At 43.8% G+C, this 16,103-nt stretch overlaps 1 protein-coding gene across 5 annotated transcripts in view; it reads left to right on the top strand.

Annotated features, from left to right (window-relative positions):
* The window catches only part of SKAP1 (src kinase associated phosphoprotein 1), a 624,187-nt gene that overhangs the window by 596,714 nt on the left and 11,370 nt on the right, over positions 1 to 16,103 (top strand). For 4 of the 5 annotated variants that reach the window (XM_040436619.1, XM_040436621.1, XM_040436620.1 and 1 more), the window contains one exon: positions 8,456 to 9,429. In XM_040436619.1, the coding sequence (XP_040292553.1) occupies positions 8,456 to 8,551 (96 nt within the window). In that variant the 3' untranslated portion in view covers positions 8,552 to 9,429. Of the gene's footprint in view, positions 1 to 8,455; positions 9,430 to 16,103 lie in introns of those variants that run through there. The other variant, XM_040436618.1, reaches the window with a different exon arrangement.

Genomic DNA, 16,103 nt, shown 5'->3' with positions numbered 1-16,103 from the left:
AAATACAAATTACGACACCCTTCACTTCCACCCATCTGGTAACGAGAAAGCTTAATCAGGAGCTGTGCGCGCTCGGCAGCAGTTCTGCGGAGGGCCAAGAAGACGAGACTTGGATATTTCTCTAATAAATAGAAATTATCCGCGTCTCCCTGTCCCCCTCCCTGTGCACTTTACATGAACCTGTGATACGCCAGCAATAGCCCTTCCAGCGTGCGGCTGATGTGATTTAGGAGAATATTAAAGGCAATGTGGAGATTGGAGGCGCCTCTCTCTCAGGGAGAGCTGGAGAAATGCGCAGCACAGATGGGTTGAGCAGATTAAACGTTTCCTTCACATTGTTTCCAAATTGTGCTGCGGTGCCTCAGGGAGTGAGTGCGGTCAGAGCGGTGCGCATTTTATGGAGTCAGTATTAATGCCTGCATTTCATAGGCCTATCGTATTAGCAGCAGGTTAGGGTCAGAGCTTAGATAAAGGTTGCGTTGAGCCGCTTTCCTTACCCCTATCTCATGTTTCGCCTGGCATATTCCTTTACGGTATTACTCACTTATAACGATATTGCACTGGGGGTACGACGTGGGGCATCAGAAATGATTTATACAGCTCATTTTCATTTGAAGGATAGACTGGTTAGAACCCCATTTCTGAATCCCCCCCCCCCCCCATTTCCTGCAGTACATAACTAGTCGAGTGACTTTGGTGATCGGTGGACAGATGTTTGGGGGTTTAGACCAGGATGGCTGCCATTTTTATTACAAGCTGCTGGTTTGTGCCGTATGGCCGTCTCTCCTCATTGTTGTATTTACATTATCCTTTCTTAGGCCAAAGCCGATGCTTTTAGCGAACATGCACAGTTAATATTGGGTTGGCCATGGCATGTATTTGTGCCAGTTGACGGCAGCTGGATTGCCTCTCCATTCAGCCGTGCATCTGGATGACAAAGCGATCATTCCCTATCACTGACATGAGAACACCTCACTTCTTGCCTGCATTATAAGGAAGCTCGGGGAGAGATGGATCACTGTCATCACATGGCGGGAGAACAGACAGAGGCTGCAGATTGTAATTTATTCATTTCCAAACAATAATGTATGACAGACAGGCACTAATACTGGCAATAAGCAATCATAAGCCAATAACAGAGATTGATTAGACACCCAGGACATACATCAAGCTCTCAATGATCTGGTGCTATAGACAGATTTACGTCCGTCTTGCCTCTGAGCCACGCTCTTGCATCTGGGCGCGTATCAGACAGCCTGGTACCATAACTACTCAATAATTCTTTTAGCCTTTTTCATAAGATAATGCTTCAGGCTATTTTTTGGGGGTGCCCCGTCCATCACAATGATGCCCTCTGTCGGTTACTGGGACGATGGGGAAGCTCCGCGCTTGGGCGAGCATGAGGACTTAGGATCCTGAGCACAGCACATTCGGGACTGGCTGTGCCAGCACACTCTTCCTTTTAATAGTTTAATAAAAATTAGCATAATTAACAAACATCTGTATAATCCAGAGCGGTGCAATTTGGCAGAGAGAACGGGAGTTTAGATGTTATTGCTGGGAGTTTAATGTTCTTTTAATTCTTTTTGGCACGCTGCAGTGAGAGAAATGTTTGGTGCGGATGGTTGTGTGCCGGATTTAATTAGCACGTATCTTTTGATTGTGTGCGATTCCGAGGCCCTGAGTGGCTCAGGCAGTGGGACTGGATTTTATGACGCCTTCCTGTCCCGGTGTCGGCAGGCGGGAAACTGGGAGCTGACATAGCAGACTGAAGGAGTAGTTTGGATATTCCAGTCATGAGCTTACAAGGGACCTTTTACTCTGGCAGAATAAGATATTTACAGGTCTCTATTTACTTATATAATCAGCTTACCAGTGCAGACTGTCAGCTCCGGTGTAATGAAGCCATCAGCCTTCCCGGGGTGTCTGACACAGTCTTGTCCTCTGCAGCCAAATCTAACCCATCCTAGGAAACCAGCCTCCATTTTACAGCATCTGTCACATATTGCAGAAGGCAGCAGACACATTCCACATACAGTGTTTTACTAAAATGAAAACGTTACATAAAAACGGTCGATTTTTTTTTGTGTTTGTCATGAATGTTGTTATTTTTCGGAGTCATTATTGATATCAATGAGATTTACAAGATCATTAGAAACAAGCAGCAAGACGCCACACAGAATGACTTCTACTGTATGAGTTACTGACACTCCTTAAAGGGATATCAATCGTGAAAAAAATCTTGAATCTTTTATCGTTAAGGTCAACCATTTTGGGCTGTTTCTTTTTTTTTTTTTTTCAGTACAAAGTTAAAAAGCATAAAAATGGGAATAGAACTGGATTGCTTTAATTAGCAATCCTAATACCCACAGCCCACTACTGAACCCACCCACGCAGGAGGTAAAAAGAGAGAAAGAGAATTAAAAGAAGAGGCGATGCGTACTTAACACATTCAAAAAAAATGAACCAAAAGTGATAATAAGAGCTAATGCACATGACTATATGTATTTTGCAGTTGCAAAACACGGATCCGCAAAAAATACAGATGACATCTGTGTGCATTCTGTATTTGCTGAACGGAACAGCTGGCCCCTAATGGAACAGTCCTATCCTTTTCCGTTGTGCAGACAATAATAGGACATTTTCTACCTTTTTCCGGAACGGACATACAGAAACGGAATGCACACAGAGTATCTTCCGTAATGGTTCTGCACACGGTCCGCAAAAAAAAACAACAGAACGGACACAGAAAGAAAATACGTTCGTGTGCATGAGCCCTAAAGCTGATGACCTATGCACTGAGATGTGTGCTAACTGATTCTTTAACATATCTTTATAGTAGCTGGAGTTATGTTTCTCTGATACGTAGCTCCAAATCCCCTGCACAGATAGAAGTGGAGATTTATCAACTCCCTTTGCTTGAATTTTGGCACCAAACATTTTCAAAATTTTCAGGCAAGCTACAACTTTTTCCCTTTTTCTGCCATGCTACATAATTTTCTTATAAGTAGGTAGGACAGGAGTGACAGGGCATAAGTGCATAGGAGTTTGTCTCCTCCCAGTAGCTCAAGGAAAACTGACCATAAGAGATGATGCCTACAGAGGGAACACGGGCAGTAAATGCCACATACAGTCCTATCATTTGCAGAAACAGTGCTGCTCGTTATGTACACACACAGCAGCTTATTCTTAAAAAGTCACCTGAAACTACATAAGCCCCAAAATAGGCTAGTCCTTAAATGTTTTTTTCAGGCTCCTGATATTGATGACTTATCCTCACGATAGGTCATTACTATCCAATGAGTGAAGGTCTGACACCCCGCACCTCCTTGATCAGCTGTTCCCTGCAGCTGCCAGCGCTGGAACTAGCACTTTGGTTAGAATAGGAAGCACAGCTCCAATCAAACTGTAGTGGCCGTGCTAGGTTACTGCAGCTTATTTTCTATACACTTCAATGAGAGCTGGGCTGCAATAACCCAGCATGGACGCCACATTTTGATCAGAGCTGTGCTTCCCGCTCCATTTCAAGAGCCAATTCTGGCGTCAGAGGCCACAGGGAACAGCTGATCCTAGGGTTGCAGGGTGTCAGACGCTCACTGATCGGATATTAATAACCTATCCTGGGGATAGGTTATGAGGAGCCTGGAAACCCCCTTTTAAGGGTTGACATGTCAAACAAGGAGATTTCGGGGGAAATCATTAGTGTTCCTACATTCAGTTTCAGTACAGTGTTTGATGTGGGTTGTCAGTATAGTCAGAAGGACATGTTCCATGCAGACAGTAAGCGATGTAACTCTAGAGCCTGTAAAATTGTGAATGCAGTTTTAGTTTTGTAATGAAAACCAGCTAGAATATATGTTGCAACTCAAGTTACCTAACTTTTTACATAAATTAGATTTCATATACTGTGACATATGTAAAGACACTTCCAAAGCAAGAAATGTTGGGTTATTATAGCTCTGAAACCTGCAAAATCATGGATGTGGCTCTGGACTGTAAGGGGCTATTTTGGGGGTTTTTGAGTCTACCACAATATTGCATCCTGTAAATAAATAATTATTATTATATAGATGGAAAGCAGGTCAAATTAAGTCTAAAGTCCACTGTGACTTCATTGAACTGAATGGATCTGCTGAGGGATAATTTTTAATATCGTTGGGTATTGATATTCAGATATATCCCACCCTGCAGAAGGCTCAGCAGTGAGCTAAAACGTGATGTGAATGGAATACCCCAGTGGATCACTAAAAGGGTTAGTTTCACAATACCAAGCTAAATGTTATGATTTGTTGCAAAAACATGTCTCTGTGCACTATGTATCCCAAATGGTTGATTATGGGCAGCATAAAGTCTGGCAGCCTTGTAGGTAGTTGCTAGAAGATGGGATGGTCCTGCCTCCTCAGGCGTGTCTAGTCGCCAGTTAGAGACAAGACGTGCATGCGTGAGCTCCTACTGACTAGGCTGCAAGTGAAGCTGGCATACATTTAGAAAGGCGGTGGAAACGCCCGAGGCTGGCGCCTCTAGATTTGCAGCCAGCACAAAGGGGTATTAAGACCAACGTCTAAAACTATGGTCTCAATAAATGACCCCCATTGAGATTTTCATTTTGGGCCAAACCGCCCAGCCCTTTTTGTCAAATTCGGCAGAAGGGGCCTACATTACTGTGTATGGTTGGTTATTTGGTGGTGTGTATTACTAACCTTTTTCTAGGTTTTCTGTGTGATTATTACTGCACTGCACACAGGTTTAGCTATAGTTTCTTAGCAGAAGTGGCTGACGCAGTGCATCAGCACATACTCACTTTTGCAGAGTGCAGCTATGCATAGCCCAACATCTCTGTTCACTTCAAGGATCCTCATTGTGCTGGACTGTTGTCATGAAAAATGTTAATTGCTTCAGCCCTTAACCTTTTGACGTCTTCCCTTGAAGTACTGTACACATTTAGATTTCCCTTTTAGTTTCTTCATCATAATTAAACTTCACAAGGTGGAAAAGTCTCAAACTATTATTTCCTCCTCACAGTCGAGATATAATTAAATAGATTGCCGTGTACCCATATAAATCCAGGTCTCTAGCCAAGACTTTGGTTACATGTCTAAAGAAAATGGGACAGGACTCCAGATTGTCATAGCAATGATGAATCTGTTAATTCATCAACAAATGCAGTCACTGCGCATACTTTCCTATCATGTTTTTAGGTCCAGTATTTTATAGCTTATGTTTCTTTGTTTACTTTATAGATGTTGGATCTTCAAATCCCATATAGTTTTAAAGAGAATCTGTCACTAGCATGTTAGCAAAAAAATTTTTTAATGAATCCATGTGTAATAAAGTACCTTATTTCCATATGTCTTGTTCTTTTTATTGTAAGTCTTGTCATTTCTTCAAAAAAACGCTTCTTATGATATGCAAATGAAGCTGTAAGGAGCCCAGAGGGAAGTTATTCTTTCTCCACGGTGCCCAGGAACGCCCCTCTGAAGTGCCGTGCCCGCCGAAATTTGAAAACTAAGAACTCCTCCAAGTTCAGCTAAATCGCCTCCCAGAGGCGCGGCAAACACCCCGATCCTCCTCTCGCCCGCATCCGAAATCCCGCGCAGGCGCAGTGCCGGCGATTGCCTGCGCGATGATAAGACGACTGAGGGCAACAGCGTCACTGGGCATGCACCGATTCCCAGTGACGTGTTCGCTGTTTCCTCAACCAGCTAAATCGCTGGCACTGCGCCTGCGCGGGATTTTGGATGCAGGCGAGAGGAGGATCGGGGGTGTTTGCCGCAGAGCGCGGCACTGGGGGGGAGGGGGGGTGAGCACTTAGCCGCGCCTCTGGGAGGCGATTTAGCTGAACTTGGAGGAGTTCTTAGTTTTCATATTTCGGCGGGCACGGCACTTCAGAGGGGCGTTCCTGGGCACCGTGGAGAAAGAATAACGCCCCTCTGGGATCCTTACAGCTTCATTTGCATATCATAAGAAGCGTTTTTTTGAAGAAATGACAAGACTCACAATAAAAAGAACAAGACATATGGAAATAAGGTACTTTATTACACATGGATTCATAAAAAAAAAATTTTGCTAATATGCTAGTGACAGATTCCCTTTAAATGATAACATCATAGCTGACTGCCACCAAACTGTGTTCAATGTATAGATCACATGAAGTAAGCTCCCTCTAGTGGTGACTGAAGGCAGCAGAGATATTAAAAATGACTCTACCGAGAATTTGGAGCTGTGTTTCAGAAAAAACTAAGCCAAACTGCTATAAAGATATATTAAGAATTTAATCAGCACATAATTTTAAATTAAAAATAAAAATATTATTGGCACCAAAGGTCTACAGTTACTTTCAATTAGATTGCAATATTCTTCTAGAAAATAGAATATTTCTATTGTTTGATATGGATAGAGCTCTAGTAAGGGCACATACGTAGTGTAGATTGCAGCTGCAGGAGTTATAGACATATACTATACATATAAATACACATACATTATTTATTCTCAAGTTTTAATAAGTGTAATGAATGCAGGTCACTTCATATAGCATAGTGACATATAAAAGGTATAGATCGTGGGGATCTGAGTGCTGAGACCCCACAAATCGCTAGAATGGGGGGAGAGAGAAGCACTCACATAGTGTGCTCTCTCTACTTGCTGAAGGAGACTAGCTTAATAAAGTCTATAAGTCTGCCTTTTTTCCATCTCCTGCAATGAGGACAGAGTGCATTCTGTGTAAGCACTTCTCTTATTAGTGATTGGTGGTGGGTCTCAGCACTCAGACCCCCACTGATCAAAACCTTTGATATGTTGTTGAAGACCAGGTACACTCTAACCCTTTCCCGACATGTGACATAATAGTACGTCACATGCCAGGTCTTTAAAGATGGCATTCACGTCAACATTAGACATCTGCGACTAATGTTCGCCATCGGCAGTAGTGGCGATCATGGACATTTAACCCCTCAAATGTGACCACGCCATCTGGGAGCGAAAACACCTCAGAAGCACGCGTTTCTGGGTGTGTACCGGCTCCCTCTAGCCGGATGGTGTGTGCAGCAGCCTCGGTCCTCCTGAATGATCTGAGGCTGCCGCACATAGGTTCCTATGGAGATCCATAGGAGATCCATCCATTTAAAAAGTGTAAAAAAAAAAGTTTTTTAAAAAAATAAAAATTTAAATTTTTAAATATAAAAATTCAAATCACGCTCCTTTCCCAAAAATAAAAATAATCAATAAAATATCATGGGTATCGCCATGTGTAAAAAAAAAACACTATTAAAATACAACAATATTTATCCCAAATGGCAAAATGGGAAAAAAAAAATGTTGATTCCACAAAAAATGGAATAAAAAGTGATCAAAAAGTCATACACACACCAAAATAGTATCAGTTAAAGGTACAGATCACCCCTCAGAAAAATTAGCCCTCACACAGCTCATACACCAGAATATGGCGATAAAAATAAAACTTTTTTTTTTCAGGATTAAAATACAAGAAAACTTAAACAAGTGTGGTATTGCCAAAATCGTACTGACCCAGAGAATGAAGAGCACAAGTCAGTTTTACTGTGTAGTGAACAGTATAAAAACAAAACCCATAAAACTGGCAGAATTGCTTTTTTTCCAATTCTACCCCATTTGGGATTTTTTTCCAGCTTCCCACCACATCCTTTGCAATATTAAATTGTGCCATTAGAAAGTACAACTTGCCCCACAAAGTCCTCATATGGCTAAGTGAATGCAGGCAGGGAGGAAAAAACGCAAAAAAGGAAAATCGCTCCATCGGCAAGTGGCGAAGTATAAAAATTAAGTAACAATTACAAATAAGATCTGTTTAAAAATATCCTTATATACCATATTGTGTGTAAGCTCCTATGCATAACTAGGTGTCTTTGTACCTGCGTAGCCTAGTCCTACATTCATATTCAGTTGTCCAGCCGAGGGAGAAGCTTTGGTACCATTAGACCTGGATACAATTCAATATTAATGGACGTCAGTCACAGCATCAAAGCAGCCTAATACGGGGAGGTTTGAGTGGACTGGGCTCATGTTTTTGTTTTTTACTGGCGTGGGGAGTATATGACTTTATATCAGATGTCATCTGTGGCTGTTTCGGGGGCATCTGTAATTGTCATGGGGAGACTGGCTCCATGTTTTTGCAGTATATGTTCCCCCATGACAAAGATGTTTAGGTGCCAAACTATGTAGAAGAGTTTGGCGTTCATGCTGGACTGGGATGGCAGCCCTAATCAGAGAAGACTTTTGGTCACAATATGATTAAGGGGGATATCATTTGTTCTTTAGCTGGCAATATCTAAGATGCCATCAAAGCCTTTTGTCAGAATACCACGCAAAGTCACCAACATCTCCTTTATATAGTTTGCGTGTTCATATTTTTTATATTATATATATTTTATATTATGTATATATTTTTCTTTCTTCCACTAATCATCTTGTCTTACTTCAGGAATACAATGCTTACGGTTGGTGGGTTGGAGAGCTGGATGGAATGATTGGCATCGTACCTAAGGAGTATCTACAAGCCGCCTATGACCTGAGATGAACTGAGGTGCAGCACTTATAAATGAAAGCTGTTGTGACAGAAGTATGTCTGAGCTTAAATGTCTGCCAAAATAAAGGATTGCTTTGTGAACTGAGGTATCTGCTTTCTCTCAGACAGGTCTTGAAAGTCACGGTGGTGACCACTAGATGGCAAACTATGAGTGTTTTACCAGTAACTAAATCCATCCATGGACAGCCTACTGTGTGCCTGCTTATGCCAACTACTGATGCTAGAAAAATATCTCTGCAGATTTCTAGATCGTTTGACCACGATGTTAAAATTTTGTTCTTACACATTAAAATTTGTTCGATTCCATATTTCGAATTCAACTCAGCTGAAAAATTTGACAAAATCTTGACCGGGACCACTGTGGGAGTAGCCACTATTAGCAAATATGCCCCTATGACTAGCTTACACTTCTGCTTTCCGCTCACTATGGAAGATTCGACCCTCGCATGAAAGATGTAGATGTTCTAACACAAACTTACATATAAAGGCTAAAACTAAATCATTCCTAGCAAACCACTGTTGCAGATGGTACAGGAGCCCTCTTTAGAGGGAGCGCCGCAATTATAATACCCATGTTGGCTCTTCCCAGGGGTGTTGCATGCAGAAGGAATGTAGTGCTGAGCATGCTGACCATCTTATCATGGGCGCTGTACCAAAAAACAAAACAGCAGCTGTGGAGAGTGACATCTGAAGCATGACAGAAGTATTCAGCAAATGGGTATAGCCGCTATCAGACCGAAGGGAGAAGCAGTAGACAGCTGCCGATGGCAGCAGACATGTGGCACACTGGGATTACACGACTGATCTGGCCTATAAGAGAATATGCAGTGACATATCTTAAATCCAAACTTTTTTTTAGCTGTTTGATTTTTAATGAGTACCTAACCTTTTATATAACTTTATTTTGAACTATTCTAAATACCCTAAAACCCATTTTTTTATGTACTTTATATATTGATTTTACTGTTTTACTGCCGAAATAGGCACCCGAAGTTGAGTGTGTCTATATAGCATATATTTTAATGTTTGGAATCTGTACACCTGTCACGCTGGACAGGATACAATATACAACAGAAATCCACAAACAAGTGTCTAGGCCAGAAGCTGGGGATAAAGGTCATCTCCTTTACAAATCCCTACCAGCTCTCCCTAGACTTCTGTGCCCACGTTCAGACCCTAGAGGTGGGAATAAACGTGCCCCCGTGCCTAAGGCTGAAGATTCCCTAAAATCCCTAAGATGGTGACAGGGGGAAAGAGATAGCTTGCTTCCTCAGACCTGGAGGAGGCAGGCGTCTCTCTAACAGCCTAGACAGAACACACACAAGAAAACAAAACCAACTTATCTTGTCACAGAGCAGATACAGCAAATCCTTCTTTCCTTCCTTCCTTCCACTGAACAAGATAGAAGCTATAACCCGCACAGGACACTGGGAAGGGGCGTAATTTAAACTCATACAAACGACCCCACCCAGTGCACCTGAAGGGAGGCGGATACAGCTCAACTCCAAAATAAAAACAAAAAACTACACGTGCTGCTAACCTGGCAGACCTCCGCACATAACCTGAGCAGGGCAGGACAGTACCCCCCCCCCCTTCTACGGGTGACCTCTGGACACCCCGGCCGAACTTTATCCGGGTGGGATCTGTAAAAAGCCCTCACCAGTCGGCTGGCACTAACATCCACAGCCGGAACCCACATCCTCTCCTCAGGGCCATATCCCCTCCAGTGTACCAGGTACTGAAGGGAACCCCGAAGAACCCATGAGTCGAGAACCCTAGAGATCTCGAACTCTAAATTTCCATCAACCAGAACAGGGGGGAGGAGGCAATGGCGATGGTTCCACCGGTTTCACATATTTCTTAAGTAAAGACCTGTGGAACACATCGTGGATCCTCCAGATCTGCAGAAGATCCAGACGAAACGCTACTGGATTGATCACTGCAGATATTTTGTAAGGTCCAATAAATCTTGGACCCAGTTTCCAAGATGGTACTTTCAGTTTAATATTTTTAGTAGATAACCACACCAGATCACCCACACACAGGTCCGGACCAGTCATACGTCTCTTGTCAGCCATTCGCTTATACCTCTCACCCATCCTCTCCAAATTCACTTGAATCTTCTGCCAGATAGAGGACAAGGCAGAAGAAAATCTCTCCTCCTCTGGCATCCCAGAGGAACTAGTCTCAGAAAAGGTACCAAACTGAGGATGAAAACCGTATGCGCCAAAAAATGGCGACTTACCCGTGGACTCCTGCCTACGGTTATTCAAAGCAAACTCTGCTAGTGATAAGAATGAGGACCAGTCCTCCTGGTTTTCAGCCACAAAGCACCTCAAGTAGGTCTCCAGGTTTTGATTAGTACGCTCTGTCTGTCCATTCGACTGCGAATGAAAAGCCGAAGAGAACGAAAGTTGGATACCAAGACGAGAGCAGAACGCCCTCCAAAATCTGGAAACAAACTGCGTGCCCCTATCAGAAACCACATCCGAGGGAATGCCATGTAATTTCACGATGTTATCCACAAAAACCTGAGCAAGAGTCTTAGCATTGGGCAGACTAGCTAACGATACAAAGTGAGCCATTTTACTGAAACGGTCAACAACCACCAAAATCAGTTTTCCCAGAGGAACTCGGCAGGTCAGTAATAAAGTCCATAGACAAGTGCGTCCAAGGACGAGATGGAATAGACAAAGGAAGAAGTGAACCAGAAGGTAAAGTGTGAGCAACCTTTGCCTGTGCACAGGTATCACAAGCTGCCATGTAATCCTCAACACTCTTACGTAACCCGGGCCACCAGAACCTCCGGGAAATCAGATCAAAGGTGGACTTGCCACCAGGATGTCCCGCAAGGACAGTATCGTGATGTTCCTTGAATACCTTGTATCGCAATCCAGCAGAAACAAACAACCTACCTGGGGGACAAGAATCCGGAGCCTCCTCCTGGGCTCCCAACACCTCCATCTCCAACTCGGGGTACAGAGCGGAAACAACCACCCCATCAGCCAAAATCGGAGCAGGATCCTCTGAATCACCTCCCCCAGGAAAACTAAGAGACAATGTATCCGCCTTGACGTTTTTAACCCCTGGGCGAAAAGTAACCACAAAGTTGAACCTAGTAAAGAACAGTGACCATCTAGACTGTCTCTAGGATTCAGACGCTTGGCAGTTTGCAGGTAAGCCAAGTTCTTATGATCAGTATATACCATAACGGGATGAGACGCCCCCTCCAACCAGTGACGCCATTCCTCAAAGGCCAATTTGATGGCCAGCAATTCCCTATCTCCTACATCATAATTCCTCTCGGCGACCGAGAGCTTCTTAGAAAAAAAAGCACACGGACGCCACTTGCCAGGAGATGAACCCTGCGACAACACTGCTCCAACCCCAACCTCTGATACATCCACCTCCACCACGAATGGCTGAAACACATCGGGCTGCATCAGAATGGGAGCAAACGCAAAACATTCCTTAATAGCCGAAAAGGCTTGCAAGGTCTCATCCGACCAGACAGAGAAGTCGACGCCTTTCTTAGTCATATTGGTCAGGGGTCTTACAATGGTAGAGTAGTTCAAGATAAATTTTCTATAATGATTGGTAAACCCCAAAAACCGCATCAAAGCTTTCTGATTCTCCGGTCGGTCCCATTCCAGAACCGCCCGGACCTTTTCGGGGTCCATACGAAAACCAGAGTCAGAAAGCAGGTAACCCATAAGCGGAAGCTCCTGAACAGTAAACACACATTTCTCCAATTTAGCATACAATTTATTCTCCCGAAGGATCGACAAAACCTGTCTTACGTGATCCTGATGAGTCTTCAGATCAGGAGAGTAAATTAGAATGTCATCCAAGTAAATTACAACGAACCTTCCCACAAAATGAAACACTGCTGGCGCGTTAGTTAACCCAAAAGGCATAACCAGATTCTCGAAAAGACCCTCGTGTGTCTTGAAGGCCGTTTTCCACTCATCCCCCTACTTGATTCTGATCAGATTGTAGGCCCCTCTTAAATCTAATTCGGAGAACACCTTGGCTCCAACAATTTGATCAAAAAGGTCAGAGATCAAGGGAAGGGGATACAGATCACGGACCGTAATGCGGTTTAATTTACTGGAAATCCAAACAGGGTCTAAGCGATCCATCCTTTTTCTTAACAAAGAATAACCCAACTGCGGCCGGAGATTTAGATGGCCTAATATGACCCTTTGCCAAACTCTCGGCAATATACTTCCGCATGACCTCTCTTTCGGGTTGAGAAAGATTGTATAGCCGAGACTTTGGCAACTTAGCCCCTGGGATGAGATTAACCGGGCAATCATATTCACGATGAGGGGGCAATTCCTGAGCCCCACCTTCCGAAAATACGTCCGCAAAATCTGAGAGATACTGGGGTAAGACCGTAGTAGACACCCCAGAGATAGAGGTACTAAGACAATTGTCCGAACAAAATTCACTCCAACCAATGATCTGCCTTGCCTGCCAATCTATAGTAGGGTTATGTTTTATCAACCACGGTAACCCTAAGACCATAGGAGCGGGCAAGTCCTTCATGACCAAACAAGAGATGATCTCAACATGTGAATCACCCACCCTTAACTGAATACCATGAGCAATATGAGTGAGACTCCTTTGAGAAAGAGGGGAAGAATCGATTGCGAACACTGGAAACTCTTTCTAAGGTGCAAGTACTTAGGCCCAGATTTTGAAGAAAAAGATAATCAATAAGGTTTACCCCAGCACCACAATCAAGGAATACTTCAAAATCAAATTTTCTTGAGTCTAGCGCCACCATAGCTGGAAGGAGAAAACGAGTTTTGCAGGGAGATTGCATACTTGCTTGCTCCGGCAGCCCATTTACACTACCAAGAGTCAAGGATGTTTTTTTTTTCTCTTTATGTAAACCTCTTTGTGGTTCTTTATCATCAACATGCGATTTAACAAAAGGACAAGCATAAACAAAATGACCACTTCCTCCACAGTAATAACATAGCTTGTGTAACCTCCTAAAGTTCCTATTACCAAAACGGAACAACACCTGACCCAGCTGCATGGGTTCCTCCCCTACCCCAGAATTACATGTCATAATAATACTCTGGGGAACTGGTGGGACGAAACCACTCACAGAAAGGATCCCTCGCGTGGAGGGGACCTTACACCTCTCTCTAATGCGTCTATCTAACCGTACTGCCAAAGACATAGCATTCTCCAATGTATCCGGATACTCATGAAAAGCGAGGGCATCTTTTAATCTCTCAGACAACCCCTGACAAAACTGACTACGAAGCGCGGGGTCATTCCACCCAGATTCCGTAGCCCATTTACTAAACTCAACACAATACACCTCTGCAGAATGTTCTCCTTGTAATAAAGTATGCAACTTAGATTCTGCCATCGAGACCCGATCTGGGTCATCATAGATTAATCCCAAGGCTTTAAAAAAATTCATCCACCGACCGGAGGGCCAGAGAACCGGTCGGCAGAGAAAAGGCCCAGGACTGCGCATCCACTTTAAGCAGGGAAATGATTATCTCTACTCTCTGACTCTCATCACCAGATGAAGACGGCCGCAGCTGAAAATACAACTTGCATGACTCTCTAAAGCGGATAAAATCATCCACACCCCCAGAAAACCGATCGGGGAGAGCAACCTTATGTTCAAGGCTGGACTGACTCCCACCAGCGGAGCCATGAAGCAGAAAATTCTGACAAAGTGAAACTGTATTGCGGCGGTCAGCTACCTCCCAAGTTAACTCCTGCATGCGATCAACCAACGAATCAATTAACTCCATCTCAAAGCTGCTGAGAAATGGCAGTCAAGGTTTTTGGCGGGTTATAATGTCACGCTGGACAGGATACAAGATACAACAGAAATCCACAAACAAGTGTCTATGCCAGAAGCTGGGGATAAAGGTCACCTCCTTACAAATCCCTACCAGCCCTCCCTAGACTTCTGTGCCCACGTTCAGACTCTAGAGGTGGGAATAAACGTGCCCCCGTGCCTAAGGCTGAAGATTCCCTAAAATCCCTAAGATGGTGACAGGGGGAAAGAGACAGCTTGCTTCCTCAGACCTGGAGGAGACAGGCGTCTCTCTAACAGCCTAGACAGAACACACACAAGAAAACAAAACCAACTTATCTTGTCACAGAGCAGATACAGCAAATCCTTCTTTCCTTCCTTCCACTGAGCAAGTTAGAAGCTGTAACCCGCACAGGACCCTGGGAAGGGGCGTAGTTTAAACTCATACAAACGACCCCACCCAGTGCACCTGAAGGGAGGCGGATACAGCTCAACTCCAAAACAAAAACAAAAAACTACACACGTGCTGCTAACCTGGCAGACCTCCGCACATAACCTGAGCAGGACATGACAGTACACCTATACAGTGCTGAAGTATGTGGTGTACAAATTCCACCATTCTGCAGGAATAGAGGCTGCAGCAAGCTTAGTGCTGGCTCCGCTAAAGCCTGGTAAGGATGTCGGTGCAGGGTTTCCAGGCAGACCTTTTAGCTGAGGGGACACAGGCAGGAGCAGCAATGTGTGCTCCCGTCGGTACTGAGCACACTGTGGTCCCTATTCCTGCAGGACTGTGGTATCCATACACCATATATGTCAGCGGCGTATGGGCATACGGATTCCGAACAGTGAAAAGCGTTATGGACACCCCAGGGCAGTCTTGGCATTTCTGGGGCCCCAAGCAAAGTTATATCCAGCGGACTAATCAAAGATATTTTTTGTATAGCAAAATACAATATTACTGTACTATACTGTATCACATATGACAGGCTTAGATACAGCAGCTCAGCAGACTGTATCACACATGATAGGATTAGATACAGCAGCTCTGGAATTCCGCTGTTATTTAGATACATTGTCACATAATGTCACAGGGATCTGTGACTGTTTACTGTGACCTCGGTGACACCAAAATTCACACATGCAAATTTCATTCCCAGAGCTCAGGGCAGAATGGCTGGATTAAAAGTTATAGTGACTGAGACAATGTGAGTTACCATACATTGTCTCAGTCACCGTCACTTTTATTCAGCTATTTTGCCCAGAGCTCAGGGATTTGATTTGTGTAAAAGTTGGTGTCACCAAGGTCACAGTTAACAGTGACAGGTCCCTGTAACTGTGCTCGCTAAAAGCCGCGGACACACAAGACAGAAAAACAACTTCCAGCACCCTCTCCCAGGCCTCAGGCTCTGCGTACTGCGCCTGCTCTGTACACAACACAACGAGGGACTATCAGTAAAGTGTTTACATCACTAATGTGGCGTAAAAAAGTCACAAATTATGGGGTCCTCTGTAATTGCGCCACAATCGATCACTTTTCACTAGTCTTGTCACTTTTTAAAAGTGTTGAGTTTTCTAATATACATGTTTTTTTAAATTTTGCTCACAGACAATAGCCTCTTTCTAAAGAAAAAATGGTACTGTCCATTTCAGTCCTTTAAAATGCATCTGTAGATCTGAATAGGCCTAAAGATGGCATCAGTCATGTGGCCTCAGGCAGTCAGTTAAAGGGGTCGTGTCACCTGAGCA

The sequence above is a fragment of the Bufo bufo genome, chromosome 6 (assembly GCF_905171765.1).
Source record: "Bufo bufo chromosome 6, aBufBuf1.1, whole genome shotgun sequence".
In the NCBI taxonomy this organism is placed as follows: domain Eukaryota; kingdom Metazoa; phylum Chordata; class Amphibia; order Anura; family Bufonidae; genus Bufo; species Bufo bufo.
The sequence above is the reverse complement of the archived record's forward strand: the minus strand, read 5'-3'. Positions and strand labels throughout refer to the sequence as shown.